The 19,599-nt window shown below is 42.8% G+C and overlaps 1 protein-coding gene across 4 annotated transcripts in view; it reads right to left on the bottom strand.

The window, feature by feature from the left end:
• Positions 1-19,330, bottom strand: part of LOC311132389 (splicing factor 3B subunit 2-like) — a 29,805-nt gene extending 10,475 nt beyond the window's left edge. The window contains exons 1-12 of one of the 4 annotated variants that reach the window (XM_084165654.1): positions 19,151-19,330; positions 17,473-17,519; positions 17,294-17,377; positions 16,809-17,036; positions 16,549-16,611; positions 16,133-16,256; positions 8,179-8,315; positions 7,774-7,882; positions 7,363-7,460; positions 6,649-6,849; positions 6,280-6,399; positions 5,878-5,958 (exon numbers count right to left, since the gene is read on the bottom strand). In XM_084165654.1, coding sequence (XP_084021780.1) covers positions 5,878-5,958; positions 6,280-6,399; positions 6,649-6,849; positions 7,363-7,460; positions 7,774-7,882; positions 8,179-8,315; positions 16,133-16,256; positions 16,549-16,611; positions 16,809-17,036; positions 17,294-17,377; positions 17,473-17,519; positions 19,151-19,280 — 1,422 coding nt within the window. In that variant the 5' untranslated portion in view covers positions 19,281-19,330. The remainder of the gene's footprint in view (positions 1-5,877; positions 5,959-6,279; positions 6,400-6,648; positions 6,850-7,362; positions 7,461-7,773; positions 7,883-8,178; positions 8,316-16,132; positions 16,257-16,548; positions 16,612-16,808; positions 17,037-17,293; positions 17,378-17,472; positions 17,520-19,150) is intronic. The other 3 variants (XM_084165655.1, XM_084165656.1, XM_084165657.1) reach the window with 3 other exon arrangements.
• Between the last annotated feature and the right edge of the window lie 269 nt (positions 19,331-19,599).

The following is a 19,599-nucleotide window of genomic DNA, read 5'->3' as shown; positions in this document are numbered from 1 at the left end:
TGCAAACTGGCTCTAACCAGAATAGAAAGAGGAGTGGGAGGCCCCGGTGCACAACTGAGCAAGAGGACAAATACATTAGAGTGTCTAGTTTGAGAAACAGACGCCTCACAGGTCTTCAACTGGCAGCTTCATTAAATAGTACCCGCAAAACACCAGTCTCAACGTCAAAAGAACACAGAGAGAGGAAGACAGGAAGATTGGAAAAATGTGTTATGGACCGACGAATCGAAGTTTGAGGTGTTCGGATCAAAGAAGAACATTTGTGAGACGCAGACCAAATGAAAAGATGCTGGAGGAGTGCTTGATGCCATCTGTCAAGCATGGTGGAGGCAATGTGATGGTCTGGGGGTGCTTTGGTGGTGGTAAAGTGGGAGATTTGTACAGGGTAAAAGAGATCTTGAAGAAGGAAGGCTATCACTCCATTTTGCAACGCCATGCCATACCCTGTGGACGGCGCTTGATTGGAGCCAATTTCCTCCTACAAAAGGACAATGACCCAAAGCACAGCTCCAAACTATGCAATAACTATTTAGGGAAGAAGCAGTCAAGCTGGTATTCTGTCTATAATGGAGTGGCCAGCAGTCACCGGATCTCAACCCTATTGAGCTGTTGTGGGAGCGGCTTGACCGTATGGTACGTAAGAAGTGCCCATCAAGCCAATCCAACTTGTGCGAGGTGCTTCAGGAAGCATGGGGTGAAATCTCTTCAGATTACCTCAACAAATTGACAACTAGAATGCCAAAGGTCTGCAAGGCTGTAATTGCTGCAAATGGAGGATTATTTGATGAAAGCAAAGTTTGAAGGACACAATTATTGTTTCTATTAAAAATCATTATTTCTAACCTTGTCAATGACTACATTTACTATGCGTTTGCTATATTTCCTATTCAAACTCATTTCATGTATGTTTTCATGGAAAACAAGGACATTTCTAAGTGACTTTTGAACGGTAGTGTGTGTATGTGTATATATATACACACACACACACACACACACACACACACACACACACACACACACACACACACACACACACACACACACACACACACACACACACACACACACACACAGTGCATTCGCAAAGTATTCAGACCCCTTGACTTTTTCCACATTTTGTTACGTTACAGCCTTATTCTAAAATAGATTAAATTGTTTCCCCCCCCCAGTCTACACACAACAGCCCATAATAAAGCAAAAACAGGTTTTTCAACATTTTTGCTAATTTATAAAGAAATAAAATACAGAAATATCACATTTACATAAGTATTCAGACCCTTTACTCAGTACTTTGTTGAAGCACCCTTGGCAGCGATTACAGCATCGAGTCTTCTTGGGTATGACGCTACAAGCTTGGCTCACGTGTATTTGGAGAGTTTCTTACATTCTTCTCTGCAGATCCTCTCAAGCTCTGTCTGGTTGGATGGGGAGCGTTGCTGCACACCTACTTTCAGGTCTCTCCAGAGCTGTTAGATCAGGTTCAAGTCCGGGCTCTGGCTGGGCCACACAAGGACATTTAGAGACTTGTCCCGAAGCCACTCCTGCGTTGTCTTGGCTGGTGGAAGGTGAAAAGAGCAGAGCTCTGGAGCAGGTTTTCATCTAGGATCTCTCTGTACTTTGCTCCGTTCATCTTTGCCTCGATCCTGACTAGTCTCCCAGTCCCTGCTGCTGAAAAGCATCCCCACAGCATGATGCTGCCACCACCATGCTTCACCGTAGGGATTGTGCCAGGTTTCCTCCAGACGTGACCCTTGGCATTCAGGCCAAAGAGTTCATTCTTGGTTTTATCAGACCAGAGAATCTTGTTTCTCATGGTCCGAGTGTCTTTAGGTGCCTTTTGGCAAACTCCAAGCGGGCTGTCATGTGCCTTTTACTGAGGCGTGGCTTCAATTTGGCCACTCTACCATAAAGGCCTGATTGGTGGAGTGCTGCAGAGATTGTTGTCCTTCTGGAAGGTTCTCCCATCTCCACAGAGGAACTCTAGAGCTCTGTCAGAGTGACCATTGGGTTCTTGGTCACCTCCCTGATCAAGGCCCTTCTCCCCCGATTGCTCAGTTTGGCCAGCTCTAGGAAGTCTTGGTGGTTCCAAACTTCTTCCATTTAAGAATGATGGAGGCCACTGTGTTCTTGGGGACCTTCAATGCTGCAGACATTTTTTGGTACCCTTCCTCAGATCTGTGCCTCGACACAATCATGTCTCGGACCTCTACGGACAATTCCTTCGACCTCATGGCTTGGTTTTTGCTCTCACTTGCACTCTCAACTGTGGGACCTTATATAGACAGGTGTGTGCCTTTCCAAATAATGTCCAATCAATTGAATTTACCACAGGTGGACTCCAATCAAGTTGTAAAACATCTCAAGGATGATCAATGGAAACAGGATGCACCTGAGCTCAATTTCGAGTCTCATAGCAAATGGTCTGAATACTGTAAATAAGGTATTTCTATTTTTTTGTTTTAATACATTTGCAAAAATTTCTAAACACCTGTTTTCCCTTAATCATGATGGGGTACTGTGTGTAGATATTTTTTTTAATCAACTTTCGAATATGGCTGTAACATAACAACATTTGGAAAAAGTCAAGGGGTCTGAGTACTTTCCAAAGGCACGGTATATATATATATATATATATATATATATATATATATATATATATATATATATATATTTTCTATCTACATTACCAGTCAAAGGTTTGGACACACCTACTCATTCCAGGGGTTCTTTATTTTTCCTATTTTCTACATTGTAGAATAATAGTGAAGACATCAAAACTATGAAATAACACATATGGAATCATGTAGTAACCAAAAAAAAAGTGTTAAATCAAAATATATTTTATATTTGAGATTCTTCAAAGTAGCCACCCTTTTCCTTGATGACAGCTTTGCACACTCTTGGCATTCTCTCAAACAACATCATGAGGTAGTCACCTGGAATCCATTTCAATTAACAGCTCAAAAAACAGCTCAAAAAAGCAAAGAAGAAACTACAGTCCATCATTACTTTAAGACATGAAGGTCAGTCAATACGGAACATTTCAAGAACTTCAAGAACTTTCTTCAAGCGCAGTCGCAAAAAACATCAAGCACTTTGATGAAACTGGCTCTCATGAGGACCGCCAAAGGAAAGGAAGACCCAGAGTTACCTCTGCTGCAGAGGATAAGTTAATTAGAGTTATCAGCCTCAGAAATTGCAGCCCAAATAAATGCTTCACAGAGTTCAAGTAACAGACACATCTCAACATCAACTGTTCAGAGGAGACTGCGTTAATCAGGCCTTCATGGTCGAATTACTGCAAAGAAACCACTACTAAAGGACACCAATAAAAAGAAGAGACTTCCTTGGGCCAAGAAACACGAGTAATGGACATTAGACTGGTGGAAATCTGTCGTTTGGTCTGATGAGACCAAATTTGAGATTCTTGGTTCCAACCGCCGTGTCTTTGTGAGACGCAGAGTAGGTGAACGGATGATCTCCGCATATGTGGTTCCCATCGTGAAGCATGGAGTAGGAAGTGTGATGGTGCTTTGCTGGTGACCCTGTCTGTGATTTATTTACAATTCAAGGCACACTTAACCAGCATGGCTACCACAGAATTCTGCAGCGATATGCCATCCCATCTGGTTAGCGCTTAGTGGGACTATCATTTGTTTTTCAACAGGACAATGACCCAAAACACACCTCCAGGCTGTGTAAGGGCTATTTGACCAAGAAGGAGAGTGATGGAGTGCTGCATCAGATGACCTGACCTCCACAAGCACCCGACCTCAACCCAATTGAGATGGTTTGGGATGAGTCGGACGGCAGAGTGAAGGAAAAGCAGCCAACAAGTGCTCACCATATGTGGGAACTCCTTCAAGACTGTTGGAAAAGCCTTCCAGGTGACTACCTCATGAAGCTGGTTGAGAGAATGCCAAGAGTGTGCAAAGCTGTCATCAAGGAAAAGGGTGGCTACTTTGAAGAAATTTGTTCAACACTTTTTTGGTTACTACATGATTCCGTATGTGTTATTTCATAGTTTTGATGTCTTCACGATTATTCTACAATGTAGAAAATATTAAAAATAAAGAACAACCCTTGAATGAGTCGGTGTGTCCAAACTTTTGACTGGTACTGTGCATTATATATATATATATATATATATATATATATATATATATATATATATATATATATATATATATATATATATACATACATACACACATACAGTGAGGGAAAAAAACTATTTGATCCCCTGCTGATTTTGTACGTTTGCCCACTGACAAAGACATGATCAGTCAATAATTTTAAGGGTAGGTTTATTTGAACAGTGAGAGACAGAATAACAACAAAAAAATCCAGAAAAACACATGTCAAAAATCTTATAAATTGATTTGCATTTTAATGAGGAAAATAAGTATTTGACCCCTCTGCAAAACATGACTTAGTACTTGGTGACAAAACCCTTGTTGGCGATCTGAGGTCAGACGTTTCTTGTAGTTGGCCACCAGGTTTGCACACATCTCAGGAGGGATTTTGTCCCACTCCTCTTTGCAGATCTTCTCCAAGTCATTAAGGTTTCGAGGCTGACGTTTGGCAACTCGAACCTTCAGCTCCCGCCACAGATTTTCTATGGGATTAAGGTCTGGAGACTGGCTAGGCCACTCCAGGACCTTAATGTGCTTCTTCTTGAGCCACTCCTTTGTTGCCTTGGCTGTGTGTTTTGGGTCATTGTCATGCCGGAATACCCATCCACAACACATTTTCAATGCCCTGGCTGAGGGAAGGAGGTTCTCACCCAAGATTTGACGGTACATGGCGCCGTCCATCGTCCCTTTGATGCGGTGAAGTTGTCCTGTCCCCTTAGCAGAAAAACACCCCCAAAGCATAATGTTTCCACCTCCATGTTTGACGGTGGGGATGGTGTTCTTGGGGTCATAGGCAGCATTCCTCCTCCTCCAAACACGGCGAGTTGAGTTGATGCCAAAGAGCTCCATTTTGGTCTCATCTGACCACAACACTTTCACCCAGTTCTCCTCTGAATCATTCAGATGTTCATTGGCAAACTTCAGACAGGCCTGTATATGTGCTTTCTTGAGCAGCGGGACCTTGCGGGCGGATTTCAGTCCTTCACGCCGTAGTGTGTTACCAATTGTTTTCTTGGTGACTATGGTCCCAGCTGCCTTGAGATCATTGACAAGATCCTCCCCTGTAGTTCTGGGCTGATTCCTCACCGTTCTCATGATCATTGCAACCCCACGAGGTGAGATCCTGCATGGAGCCCCAGGCCGAGGGAGATTGACAGTTCTTTAGTGTTTCTTCCATTTGCGAATAATCGCACCACTGTTGTCACCTTCTCACCAAGCTGCTTGGTGATGGTCTTGTAGCCCATTCCAGCCTTGTGTAGGTCTACAATCTTGTCCCTGACATCCTTGGAATCTGATTGATTGATTGCTTCTGTGGACAGTTGTCTTTTATACAGGTAACAACCTGAGATTAGGAGCACTCCCTTTAAGAGTGTGCTCCTAATCTCAGCTCGTTACCTGTATAAAAGACACCTGGGAGCCAGAAATCTTTCTGATTGAGAGGGGGTCAAATACTTATTTCCCTCATTAAAATGCAAATAAATGTATAACATTTTTGACATGCGTTCTTCTGGATTTTGTTGTTGTTATTCTGTCTCTCACTGTTCAAATAAACCTACCATTTCTTTGTCAGTGGGCAAACGTACAAAATCAGCAGGGGATCAAATACTTTTTTCCCCTCACTGTGTGTGTGTATATATATATATATATATATCTATCGTCAGCACTTATAGCATTAATGATACACAGCATTAATGACACCTGCTAGATCCTATATCCATTATGTTATAAGAAAGTGGTTTACCTGTTTGAGTTCAGCCACAGTCAGTCTGTTCATCCTTCTCAGCTTCTTCTTAGACAGCTTGGAAACATCTGGTCTGATCTCCTGTACACAGAGAGAGAGAAAGAGATGGAGGGAGAGAGAAAGAGATGGAGAGAGAGAGAGAAAGAGGAGTGAAGAGGAGGACTTCCATGGTCAGCAGTTCCACAGAGGGAGAAATTGACAACATGGCCAACCATGGACAGGAAGACACTATCCCCATGTCCCAATCCTCTAACATTCTCCCTGAACGGGAGAGAACAAGTGCACACTACTCAGGGCAGTAGGCTAGATAATTGAGACACAGAGTATTGACCGTCCTGCTGGAGAATGTCTTCTTCATCCAAGCTAAGGCATGAGGAACACATAGGATAGATGAATACTAACATCATCACTGTCATCGCTGTCCTTCTTCTCCTCCTCAAATCCCTTCTTCTTCATCATGGAAGGAGTCTCCTTCTCTTTCTCCGGCTCCTTCTCTTTCTCTTTCTTCACATCGTCAGTCAGCTGAGGGATGACAAAAAAAACAGTGAGAGGGCTGGAGACAAAGCCAGTTAACTGAAGAAATGTGCTAACACTCAAACAGAAAACCCATGCCCAAATTTAACTACAATATATTGTACTTCATGTGGTCATCACAACGGTAAATAATAAGGTCAAGAAGATTGTGGACAAATCTGTAGGATGTTTTGACTGATAACGAACTGATTGACTGATAACGAATTAACAAATGATCAAAACGGAGGCGGCTCTCACCTTGAAGGCCTCAAAGATCCTCTTGAAGAAGATGAAGTTAGGATCATAGATCTCCGGTTCCTCAGTGACGTACTCGATCTCCACCTCATGCTCTTTCTCCTTCTCTCCATCCTCCTCCTTCTTCTCCACCACCTGTTCCCTCTTCTCCTGCTCACGCCTCTTCTTGTTCTTCTTCTTGCGGTTCCTGCGCTTGCGGTTTTTCTGAGAAGGGGAGAGAGAAAATATCGGAAAGAGCACCATTTCTTACTCCTCACACCAACTCAGTGACCTTGTGGTTCGAGTGTCCGCCCTGAGATTGGAAGCTTGTGAGTTAAATTCCCAGCTGAGTCATCCCAAAGAGTCTCTACCCCTGCTCCTATGAGCCGTTCCGGCTCGCACAAGCTAAGGCTCATGCAAGGCTACTTACTTACTCTGCACACTGCTAAGAGCTTATGTCAATTAAAACAGAATCTTCATTATCTATATGAGAGTCATGCTAACTTGACTCCTGACCCTCTGAGCTTCAGGAGTAACAGGGTGAATCAATTGTGTTTTCTTGATTCCTTATGGCCTCTCTCCTCGCATCCTTCTCAATTCGCATTGGAGAAGATCCAACGTTCCTCCCCTCTGCTGCCTTTTGTGAAGGAGGAGAGAGGACGCGAGGAATCAAGCAAATACATTTGAGATTCACCCACAGACAGCAGCAGAGAAGTTGTGAATGAGAACAATACTCACATCTTTCTTGGAGAGAGATCCGTCATCCTCTTCAGTCTCAGACAGGACGGGGGCGGAGGAGTTGTTCATCTCCATCTCCTGGATCTCCTCCTCCTCTTCTTTTGGTAAAGGATAGAGAACACAGAACATTCACTGACCAGTTCGAGCTCCTGCAAGGCTCGGAACCCAGATAACAAGAACTAGGACTGCAGTACTTAGAATAGAAAGATACCATGAGAGTTAGAGGTTTGGTTGTTAACTTACTGAAAGATATGAAGATATTAATATATGAAAGATATTAAGAAACATTCAATAAATATATTTTATAAATAGAGTTAGCTTACTTTATTTGTTTAAGTCATGATTTTATAATTTGTTAATGATTCATGGATTTATGCATAATCCAACTCGTGTGTAGTTCCCTGTTCTGACCTGTGGGAGCAGTGCTGAGCTGCTCCTGTCTGATCTCCTTCAGTTGGAGGATCTTCTCCAGGGCCTGAGGGATCTTAGGGCCAATGCCCACCTCCTCTCCCTGCCACACCTGATACACAAACACGCACACACACATTAGATAGTCAATTTTCTTAGATCAGGTGGCTCCTGATACTAAACATGTCGCAAATCAATTTCTTCTCAATCTTACACCCAGCAGACTTCTATAGCAGCAGAATTCTTACTTGAGATAACTCACTAATGAAAACTTAAGTTACAAGTATCCCGTTCAATTTACATAGGTCTTAAGTATTTGTCCCTTATGTTTATGAGCACAAAGTGGACTAATACAAACAGTATTTACAAGGAAAATGTCTATTAGTTTGATGTTATGCTGAGTCGTACCTCTCTGGCGTCCTCTCCTGGCGGCGGGGGAACTCTCTGTCTCTGGGTATGCATCATGGACATACCAGGAGGGGGTGGGTTCATTCCACCAGTACTTATACCAGGAGGGGGTGGGTTCATTCCACCAGGGTTCATACCTTCAACACAACAAGACCACACATTTTTATTTACACCAACAATGTCGATGTACCACGGTCGTGTTATGTAAGCAGGAAACTGAAGAAAATGGACAGAAACAGGGAGGGACTATCTGGAAGAAACGCTTGTTATCATTTTCTGTAGAGAACGACCTATATGGGTTTACATATAATTACATTTCAACATTTGAATGATCCAGAGACAGCCATATATGCATTCAACAAATCAGTTATACAACCATACAATCAATTTGACTTTGTTTTTAACAATAACTACATAGCATAATGGTAATCATCTATTTGAGTCAATTTCTTGATAAACTGGGTGAAGCAAGATTGCATAGGCCTACTCACAATACAGGTGAATTCATATTTAATAAGACTGTCTTCATGCATTGATTTATTGAGCTCCTTTTGGTTGATTTCAGTTGTCTATGGGGCAACAGCTTACAATCGGTTGCCCTTTCATTTGAGACCACGTTAGGCCTAGAGATCAACAACACTTTCATAGAAGTAGCCTATTGTCTCTTTAAGAGAAATGACACCACTCCTGTGTCATGTAGCCAGAGTATGAGAGCAGAGCGAGGAGCTTGCCAAATTTGACGGGAGCGCAGGGTGTTTCCCAAAGGCTGGAGCGTCCGCCTTCTCACCCGCTCCAGTTTCGCTCCAGTACCGCTCACTTCACAAGCTCAGGGCATGCCTGGCCCAGCATGCATTTGTAGTCTACTTGTGTGCTGCTACAGTGCATTCGGAAAGTATTCAGACCCCTTGACTTTTTCCACATTTTGTTACGTTACAGCCTTATTCTAAAATGGATTAAATTGTTTGTGAGTTTCAAGTTTGGGGAAGCTTACAATTTATCCTACAATTTCTATCGATCTGCATGCCAGTTATGATTTTCATACGCGCATAAAAATTCCACTAATGTAAGCGCACCAGCCTTTGCCTTACGGACACATTGATTCACCGTGAGCCATTGGCGACTAAAGAAATGAGCACATGGAACTCAGAGATAGCCTAGGCCAATGTAGCAGGAGGCCTATAACTTCCATTGTCAACTAAGTAAAAATACATAAAGCCGACCAATAAAAACAGAAAATATCCTGATTAAAATGCAGGTTATTTCCATCGCATTCATCTCTCTACTCCGCCTGTCTGCCTCCCTTTCTATCTATCTTGACCTATCGCTAGTGAAGTGCAACATTGCATCAAATCAATCAGTCTTGTCCAGCCCAATGACTGTCATGGAGTTTGCTAAATATTTTCATAAAGAAACTGAAAAACACAGGTGCAAAATCAAGGTGACTTACAAAGATCAGGACCTAGAGCAAGAGAGGGAGTGCAGTGACGTAGTGTCCACAACTAAAGAATCATTGTGGAATATTAAAAGACACGTATCCCGAAAGCATGATGGTATATTATGTGCACATGCTAACAGAAAGGAACTAGGTGGGTAGCTAGCTAAGTGTGTCATTGTAGCTAAGTATTCATAAACAAAAAATCTGATCTCTTAAAAGTTTTGTTCATTTACATTCTATTATCTATACAATAGGCTATCATTGATTTAGGCCCAAAAGGCCTGACATATGACCTCTTTCAAGAAGCTTTCCATTTTGATAAGGTTATTTTGCCTAAAAACCTTTAGGCCTACACATAAAAAAATAAAAACCTCATGCCTGCCCGGCAAGAGTGGCCCGAAGGGTGTTTAGCATCCCCAGTGGCTCTGCAATCGCGGAGAGGATATTCTCCGCTGCTGGCCTGCTCTCCAGGCACCATCACATGAGCCTGAAGCCACAGACTCGGGCCAAACTCGTGCTTGTAAAAGTGAATTCAAAAGCACTGTCATGGAGTTCGCTAAATATTTTCATAAAGAAACTGAAAAAAAAAAAACAGGTGCAAAATCAAGGTTACTTACAAAGATGAGGAGCCTTTTGTTTCATTTTTTAATTAGTTCTAAGTCACAGCCTATATGCGCAATTTATAGACTATGATGATTTAATACAACGAAATGTTTAAATGAGCGCTTAATGTTCCTGCCAGCCTAGTGTGTCACACTTGCAAATGCTTCACAATTTATTTTTTTGTAGGCTATAGCCTTGAAATACAGTCGTGGTCAAAAGTTTTGAGAATGACAAGTATTGGTCTTCACAAAGTTCGCTGCTTCAGTGTTATGAGATATTTTTGTCAGATGTTACTATGGTATACTGAAGTATAATTTACAAGCATTCCATAAGTGTCAAAGGCTTTTATTGACAATTACATTAAGTTTATGCAAAGAGTGAATATTTGCAGTGTTGACCCTTCTTTTTCAAGAACTCTGCAATCCGCCCTGGCATGCTGTTAATTAACTTCTGGGCCACATCCTGACTGATGGCAGCCCATTTTTGCATAATCAATGCTTGGAGTTTGTCAGAATTTGTGGGTTTTTGTTTGTCCACCTGCCTCTTGAGGATCGACCACAAGTTCTCAATGGGATTAAGGTCTGGGGAGTTTCCTGGCCATGGACCCAACATTTCTATGTTTTGTTCCCCGAGACACTTAGTTATCACTTTTGCCTTATGGCAAGGTGCTCCATCATGCTGGAAAAGGCATTGGTCGTCACCAAACTGTTCTTGGATGGTTGGGAGAAGTTGCTCTCAGAGGATGTGTTGGTACCATTCTTTATTCATGGCTGTGTTCTTAGGCAAAATTGTGAGTGAGCCCACTACCTTGGCTGAGAAGCAACCCCACACATGAATGGTCTCAGGATGCTTTACTGTTGGCATGACACAGGACTGATGGTAGCGCTCACCTTGTCTTCTCCGGACAAGGTGTTTTCCAGATGCTCCAAACAATCGGAAAGGGGATTCAGAGAAAATGACTTTACCCCAGTCCTCAGCAGTCCAATCCCTGTACCTTTTGCAGAATATCAGTCTGTCCCTGATGTTTTTCCTGTAGAGAAGTGGCTTCCTCGCTGCCCTTCTTGACACCAGGCCATCCTCCAAAGGTCTTCGCCTCACTATGCGTGCAGATGCACTCACACCTGCCTGCTGCCATTCCTGAGCAAGCTCTGCACTGGTGGTGCCCCGATCCCGCAGCTGAATCAACTTTAGGAGACGGTCCTGGCGCTTGCTGGACTTTCTTGGGCGCCCTGACGCCTTCTTCACAAGAATTGAACCTCTCTCCTTGAAGTTCTTGATGATCCGATAAATGGTTGATTTAGGTTCAATCTTACTAGCAGCAATATCCTTGCCTGTGAAGTCCTTTTTGTGCAAAGCAATGATGACGGCACGTGTTTCCTTGCAGGTAACCATGGTTAACAGAGGAAGAACAATGATTTCAAGCACCACCCTCCTTTTAAAGCTTCCAGTCTGTTCTAACTCAATCAGCATGACAGTGATCTCCAGCCTTGTCCTCGTCAACACTCTCACCTGTGTTAACGAGAAAATCGCTGACATGATGGCAGCTGGTCCTTTTGTGGCAGGGCTGAAATGCAGTGGAAATGTTTTTGGGGGATTAAGTTCATTTTCATGGCAAAGAGGGACTTTGCAATTAATTGCAATTCATCTGATCACTCTTCATGACATTCTGGAGTATATGCGAATTGCCATCATCAAAACTGAGTCAGCAGACTTTGTGAAAATGTGTATTTGTGTCATTCTCAAAACTTTTTACCACAACTATAGGCTAATGATATAGTCTAAATAATTCCTTTTCGTTCCTTCTTAGGCTACCTGTCTGGCTCCTGAACAATTTAGTGTTTACAGTGTATATGCTGTTTAATACGACATGCAGCCTATTTGAAATGAGTGCATCTTAAAAAGGTCACCTTTTCATGTTGTTTATTAAAATACTTTTCATTCAAATCGTATGGTTTGGTTGTAATACTTCAAAACCAAATAGTAGGTCTAGGTAGTCACAAAAATAGATGGGTGTTGGTTAAATGGTGATTTTAATGAATGGAGCGAATTTGGAGCTGCAGTTTTTTTCCCTGTGAGCGAGGAGCGGTTTTTAGCGGAGTGGTTGGAAAGGATGCCAAGCGACAGAATGGTGCGTAAGCACCGCTCTGTGAGCGATGAACAGGATTTCCGAGCTCACATACTCTGCATGTAGCCAGGCAGTTCGGCTCAGCAAGGGAAAGACAAGTCAATTAGCTAACTCAGTGAATTAACATTTGTGGTAGTGTTGAGCAATTCATGCTTTTTGAGGTTTGTTCAGTTTAGGTTTGATTACTAAAAATGATCTCTGTTTCGATTATTTGGGTTGAATGCTGTAACACCACAGAATAAAACAATTAATACAAGTCCCATGATGGTAGTGACTGCCCATTACTACTCATCAACCATAATTTATTCAATTTACTTTAATTAAATATTTCAGTTGTGTATATTACATTTGTTTTATTGATGACTATTATTTTATTCCAAGTCATCATCAGCTGTTGCCTACGCTGTCTAACAAAAATCACTATTTTGCAGTTCTTCAAAGTAAATAAGGCATACTTTTATGACTGCTGAATACCAACTATCAATCACTTAGATCATGTACTTTCAGGTAGAGATAACTCGCAAAGCAACAGCTGCTCTATATATATCCCTTCACGATCGTGCATTCTTGTTTCTTCCGTAGCAGGTAGCAGGCGTAAAAAAATAAAACAGACCGGTCAAGTACACTGAACAAAAACATAAACGCAACATTTAAAAAAGTGTTGGTCCCATGTTTCATGAGCTGAAAGAAAAGATCCCAGAAATTTTCCAAATGCACAAAAACCTTATTTCGCTCACATTTTGTGCACAAATGTGTTTACATCCCAGTTAGTGAGCATTTCTTCTTTGCCAAGATAATTCATCCACCTAACAGGTGTGGTATATCAAGAAGCTGACTAAACAGCATGATCATTACACAGGTGCACCTTGTGCTGGGGAAAATAAAAGGCCACTCTAAAATGTGCAATTTTGTCACTAAACAATGCCACGGATGTCTCGAGTTTTGAGGGAGCGTGAAATTGGCATGCTGACTGCAGGAATGGTCACCAGAGCTGTTACCAGAGAATTTAATGTGCATATTTCTACCATAAGCCGCCTCCAACATTGTTTTAGAGAATTTGGCAGTACGTCCAACTGGCCTCACAACCGCAGACCACTTGTATGGCGTCCTGTGGGCGAGCGGTTTGCTGATGTCAACGTTGTGAACAGAGTGCCCCATGATGTCGGTGGGGTTATGGTATGGGCAGGCATAAGCTATGGACACCGAACACAATTGCATTTTATTGATGGCAATTTGAATGCACAAAAATACCGTGAAGAGATCCTGAGGCCCATTGTGATGCATATCTGTCATGTGAAATCCATAGATTAGGGCCTAAATAATTTATTTAAACAGACTGATTTTCTCATATGAACTGTAAAATCACTGAAATTGTTGCATGATGCGTTTATATTTTTGTTCAGTATAGATGTGCAATGGATTATGGTAATTGTAGTTAATTACCGCGTTTTATGCGCTACACAATGTAGAATATTGGCCTATTGGAAACTACAACTCCCTACTACATCACACAGTTCAGGCTGGATCTGATTTATCTCTAGAGAAACTGTGCAATGCGCGCATTGAGCTCACAGAAAAAACCTGAACGAAATGGAATTAAAATAATTGAACCGACGATGGTCAATTTGTTGTTTGAAAACTGAAAAATAACTTACATTTTGGTTAATCGCTCAGCACACATTTTCGGTGACAATCAGCTTTGAAGTTAGCTAATATACAAACCATAACGCAAAATATGCTATCACAAATAAAGTTCTAGGGTAGTGAATTGACGTTAGCTTCATAGCTAGCAAAAGTTCTCTATGCTGAATGTTGTTGTTTACCTAGCTAGCTACTGGTATGTTGCTTTCAGGGTTTTCGTTAGGAAAATTTGGCGCCGGACAACGTGACCGGAAAGATTATAATTATAATAACCACCATATGCATTGGGTGCATAATGCATTAGGCCGTCCACCCACGGTGCTCAAAATCACATTTAGATTATTGTAATTAATCTTAACAAAATAGAAATTAGCCTGTAAAGTCGTAATAAAATAAAGTAGAACGATGTTCTTATACCAACATGACAGGTTTTATTGAAAACCAAAACATTGCCCGTTGCTTCTTCATCCCTACTATAAATCATAAATGAGTATCATAAAAAAATCAACATTATGCCTAGAAGAACAAGCCGTATACACAGTAATAAAACTTCAAAATATAATAATTTGTATAATATAACCTGCGAACGACCTGTCCTATAGACTATTTGTATGAATAAATAACAAAACAGTGCTGTTTTAAAATACAATCTAGGCCTGAACATTTTAATTAGGCCTAATAAATAACAAAACATGGCAGACTATGAAAACCATGGCTAGCCTGCCCACTCCCGATGTGAATCAGCACCACAGCAGTGGAAAGAGGCCACTCTAGGAGGCCATAAAATGAAGGAATTATCAAACTGATGTTGGACAATCAAATTCCATATGTAAATAAACAACATTCGTTAAGGCTGGTTCATGGAGAGAAAGCTTATTTTACAATGCTCCTGTAAAACGAGGCCCGCGCCATGCATTTACGAAAGCACTTGTTTCCAAATGCTCAAATGAAAATCTCACTATTTTTACAGTTCTACTGGATGTTAATAAATGGTATGTTTGTTATCATTTGAACTATCGTGGGGTCGTGACTCGTCATGTGTGATATACGTGGCTTATTGATCAACAACTCTGTTTCCTACTATAGGCTGTTGGCTGACTAATGATTGCAACTCTCCGATGTGAATAGTTGGCAACGATGTTTCGTTTCCAAGTTCTACTGAATAAGATCAAATGAAATGCACCTATTGTGCATGATAGCCTACACATCATTACTCTACTCTCTCAATCCATTCCAAATCTGTATACTATACATGACACAAGGGCGGGATATGTTGATCTTGCCTAGGGCGGCAGCAGAACTACTAGGACCGAGCCTGACGAACACAATCATTTGCCTCTAATTTATTGGCGTTTGCGGTGGACCTTGGCCTGCTCAAAGTGAGCCGCTGCTGTTGGGAAGTCAAAACTGTCCAACTCCTTGGAACAGCTTGCGATGCGCATCAGCCTCGTTACTTTGTCCTCGAAAAGGCGAGTGCTTGAGGCCGTCTTCACTCTGTTTGAGAAAGAATCCCCTCTCGGTGGGCACACTGGAAATGGGTATAATCAACACAATCGTCGCCAATTTTGCCCAGTCGGGGTACACTTATCTGAAGTCCCTTATGAGGACCTGCCATCTTTTGCGTGGGTAAAAATAAAAACACTAATTTCCAAGCAGCTTGAGGATTTATTAGCCTATGAAGTATATTTGACTTTGAAGTTGGAGCACACCATCAATGAATAAAAAGCAGTATTTCGCAATGGATTTTTTTCTACCGGAAAATGTGTCCGGCAACAATTATATTTACTGGCTTTTCATTTTTTTAAACGACCAAAAGCCGGCATTTACCAGGTAACGGAACCCCTAGTTGCTTTGTAAGTGCTGCAGCCTGTATGTACACTATTTTGCCTAACAGTTAATTAATTATCACTTCTAAAATGTCTACATTCTGTGTGGCATTATTAAAGTGTGCTAAAAATTTTTGCAGCATGAGTGGACTAGTGGCTTGCTAGCAAGCAGCCCAGAGGTTCCTCAAGGACAGGCTAACTAGCTAGCAGTGGCGCCGGCTTGCAGGAGTTTCACACGAGAGGCAAGTGTGTTAACGCGCTATAAAGGAGAAAATCGCCTACGCCGATACTATCAGTCGTTCTCTAACGGTGTGCACTACTGACCTCTCATCATGGGCGGCATCATGCCAGGGGGTCGTGACCCCGGGTCAGACATCCTGGGCCCTGGTCCTCCATGCTGCATCTTAGAGAGCTCTTGCTGCCTCTCATGCTCCAACATCACCGCCGCCTGACAGAGGGAGGAGAGATGAGGAGGAGGGAAGGAAGAGAGGAGGGAGGGAAGGAAGGAAGGAAGAGAGAGAAGGGAGGAGGGAAGAGACAGATGAAGGGAAGAGAGAGAGGAGGGAGGGAAGGAAGAGAGGTAGGGAAGAGCGAGAATGAGAAGATGTGAGATATTCCAAGCAAGTAAAGAGGCTGTACAATAACTATGTGGTTTGTTGTGACACAACACTACTGATAAATTACTACAGAATCATTTAGAGGGGAGAAAGACATGAACAGCCATCTCCTCCAGTCCTCACCCTCTTCTGCTGCTCCAGAAGCTCCTGCTCCTTCATGCGCTCTTCCATAGCACGGGAATCCCCCTGAACACACACAAAATGTCAACTTTTGAAACTATGCATCACCAACTGAACATCAACACCAGAACCCCTCTTACAGCCACTGCTTCCTTCCCATCGCAAGAGAAGAAAGACTACCTTACAACTAGGGCCTAGAGTATTTCCTAGTCAGGTAAAACTCAGGGGCCTAGATAAAACCCTCTCCGGTGGTCTGGTCTTACCTGCTGTTTGGCCCTCTCCTCGTGCTGCATCATCATGGCAGCCCTCTGCTGCACCATCTTCAGCTGGTCCTCCTGGGAGAGGCCGGGGGGCATGCCTGGAGGCTCCATGCCCATATGCATCCCTGGTGGAGGGGGTCCACCCGCCATCATGCTCATCGCCTGGAGCATACCCATACCAGGTGGCATGGGCGGCATGGGCATTGGGGGCATGGGGGGGATGCCTGGCATCTGGGGGAGAAAGGTAGAGGAAGAGGGAAGGGTGGTTGTTGGTAAAGTTGTTTTTGATTTGGGTAAGTAGTTCTTCCTGCACCATGTGGCCTAACCAGGACAACTCCCCTGAGTTTTTACTGGTCAGATCACATGGTAAAGGTAAAACTCCTGGTCCTGTTTAAGATAGATTGATGAAACGCTGCAGAGTGTAGAGCTAAATAATCAGAGTGATGAAATGTAAAAATGAGATTAATTAGATTGGACCGTCTAAACACCTTATAGGGTCTGTTGGTGCTGACCTGCGTGGTCATAGGTTTGTCATCACCTCCTTGGTTGGGCTTGCTGAGCATCATTCCAGTCTGAGTGGAAAAGCATAGATGCACACAAAGATAAATGGATCAGATAAACACATAAGATGCAATATCCTCTTCCACTCTCCCCAGCACACACTGACCTGCATCATGTATCCCTTGAGCCTGTCCAGCATCTCCTCTCTGGGACCTAAGGAAGGAGGAAAAGACAACTGTAAACCAACAATGAACAATAGAGCTGGGACAATAACAAACAATGATTTCATTACAAATGGATGGTATAAGAGGTTAATTCATATTGCTAAGTAGTTAATTAGCCACTTAGTGGAAAGCATCGGAGCATGCGTGACTTGCTTAGAGCCAATTTATCCTTGATCCGAAAATGTGGTCGGAAGCATAGCAACAGGAAGTAGTTTGGGGGTGCTGTGATTTTTTTCTTGGAGGAGGGAGGGGGAACGTTTTAGCCCGTGCTGCAGATGGCTATATTGGTCCGCTAATACACTACTATTAGTACTCTACTTTTGTGGAAAAATATGTTTTTTACATGTGTGATTTTTTTGTTATTCTGATTTTTCAGGGTGTGCTGCAGCACCCTCAGCACCCCTACTTACCGCGGCTATGGTCGGGGGTGCCGAATGGATGGTGTGAGCGGAGCCTCTGGAGGCATGCAGAAGTCCAATTTTGTAACAATGCAGAGGGCTCAGTATAGCTCTGCATTAACATGATTGGTTGACGGTAGGTGAGGGCAGGAGGTCCTGTATAAACATTCTTTGACAACTTCCTTCACAACAGCTCTGTGCCAATTGGCGAAGCACATTGTTACTTCTGCATAGCCAATATCACCGTAAAAGGCGTTGCATGGTCAATCGGTCATCTGTATTGGCCGTGCAGCATTTACAGTGATACGGCCTCTGCAGAAGTCAGCGAATTCATACTTCTTTCACTTCGCTGAGCAGGGCAGAGCTGTTGTGAAGGAAGTTGTCAACAAAGTGAGTTTGTGTTTATACAGGACCTCCCGCCCTCACCTACAGTCAACCAATCATGTCAATGCCGGACCTATATGGAGCCCTCCACATTGTTAAAAAAATTGAGAGGGGCATGGCGATCCAATACTGAGCTCATTTTGGCCTCTGCATGCTCTGGAGGCTCCGCAATTGCGTCACACCATCCATATGGGGCCTCCGACCATATTATCAGATGAAGCATAAACTGGCTTTAAATGCTGGCTTTTAAATGCAAACAGATTGACCATGCAGCGCCTTTTATCACTCAAACACCAAACCAAAACAGCAAATTAAGATTAGCTGTTAGCGCAGTGGTCTAAGGCACTGCATCTCAGTGCTTGAGGCGTCACTACAGACCCCCTGGTTCCATTCCACGCTGTATTACAACCGGCAGTGATTGGGAGTCCCAATTGGCCCAGCGTCGTCCGGGTTTGGCCGGTATAGGCCGTCATTGCAAATAAGAATTTGTTCTTAACTGACTTGCCTAGTTAAATAAAGGTTAAATAAAATAAAAAATCATGATGATGACTCGCTAACGTAAAGTAAGCAAAATCCTCTTCGTAGAGGTGTTGAACATGAACTTGTAGCTAATATGTATTGTTTGTGTAGGTAGCTAGCTAGTTGGTAGATAGCGAGAGAGTTAGGATAACGTTAGTTTACACTCTCCTTTACTTCCATGAGGGCCTACTAGCTAGCTAACTTTGCCGCGGAAGTAAATAGGTATGGCTAGCCTGTTAGCAGCTAGCTACTGCTACACACAATTCATTCCATTCAAAGCTTGCTGCTCCTCGGCTTCTAATCATAGTTTGATTCATACCCATGTTGGGAGCGCCTAGCTCGCCTAGCTTGGCTTGAAGCTCAGGGTTGCTCCATGTATTCAGGGCCGCTACAGAGCTCCCCAAGTCGGAAGGCATAGGTTCAGTCCCCGGCGGTCCGTCGGATGCCATGTTGAAATTCTACTGAGCAATGGGTCTCTATAAAAACAACCGACACGAAAACCTGACAAATCTCGCAAAGAACGATGGGGATACCGGAAAAAGCAGTTGGGAAAATCTGGGTAATGTAGTTTGTGGTGGGAGGAATAACGTTATCAATGGGTTTCCAAATTACAACCAATAGGATGCAGCATTTACAAAATAAAAACACGATCCTGATTCTGATTCATTGCCAAATTGACATGCCAATGTGAAGTAAGAGGCAATTTATGCTTGATCCGAAAAATGCCTCAGGAGGCATGCAGAGGCCAAATTGAGCTCCATACAAGGC

The sequence above is a fragment of the Coregonus lavaretus genome (assembly GCF_964263955.1).
Source record: "Coregonus lavaretus genome assembly, chromosome: 7".
Taxonomy (NCBI): domain Eukaryota; kingdom Metazoa; phylum Chordata; class Actinopteri; order Salmoniformes; family Salmonidae; genus Coregonus; species Coregonus lavaretus.
Note: the sequence above shows the minus strand (reverse complement) of the source record. Positions and strands in the feature narration are given on the sequence as shown.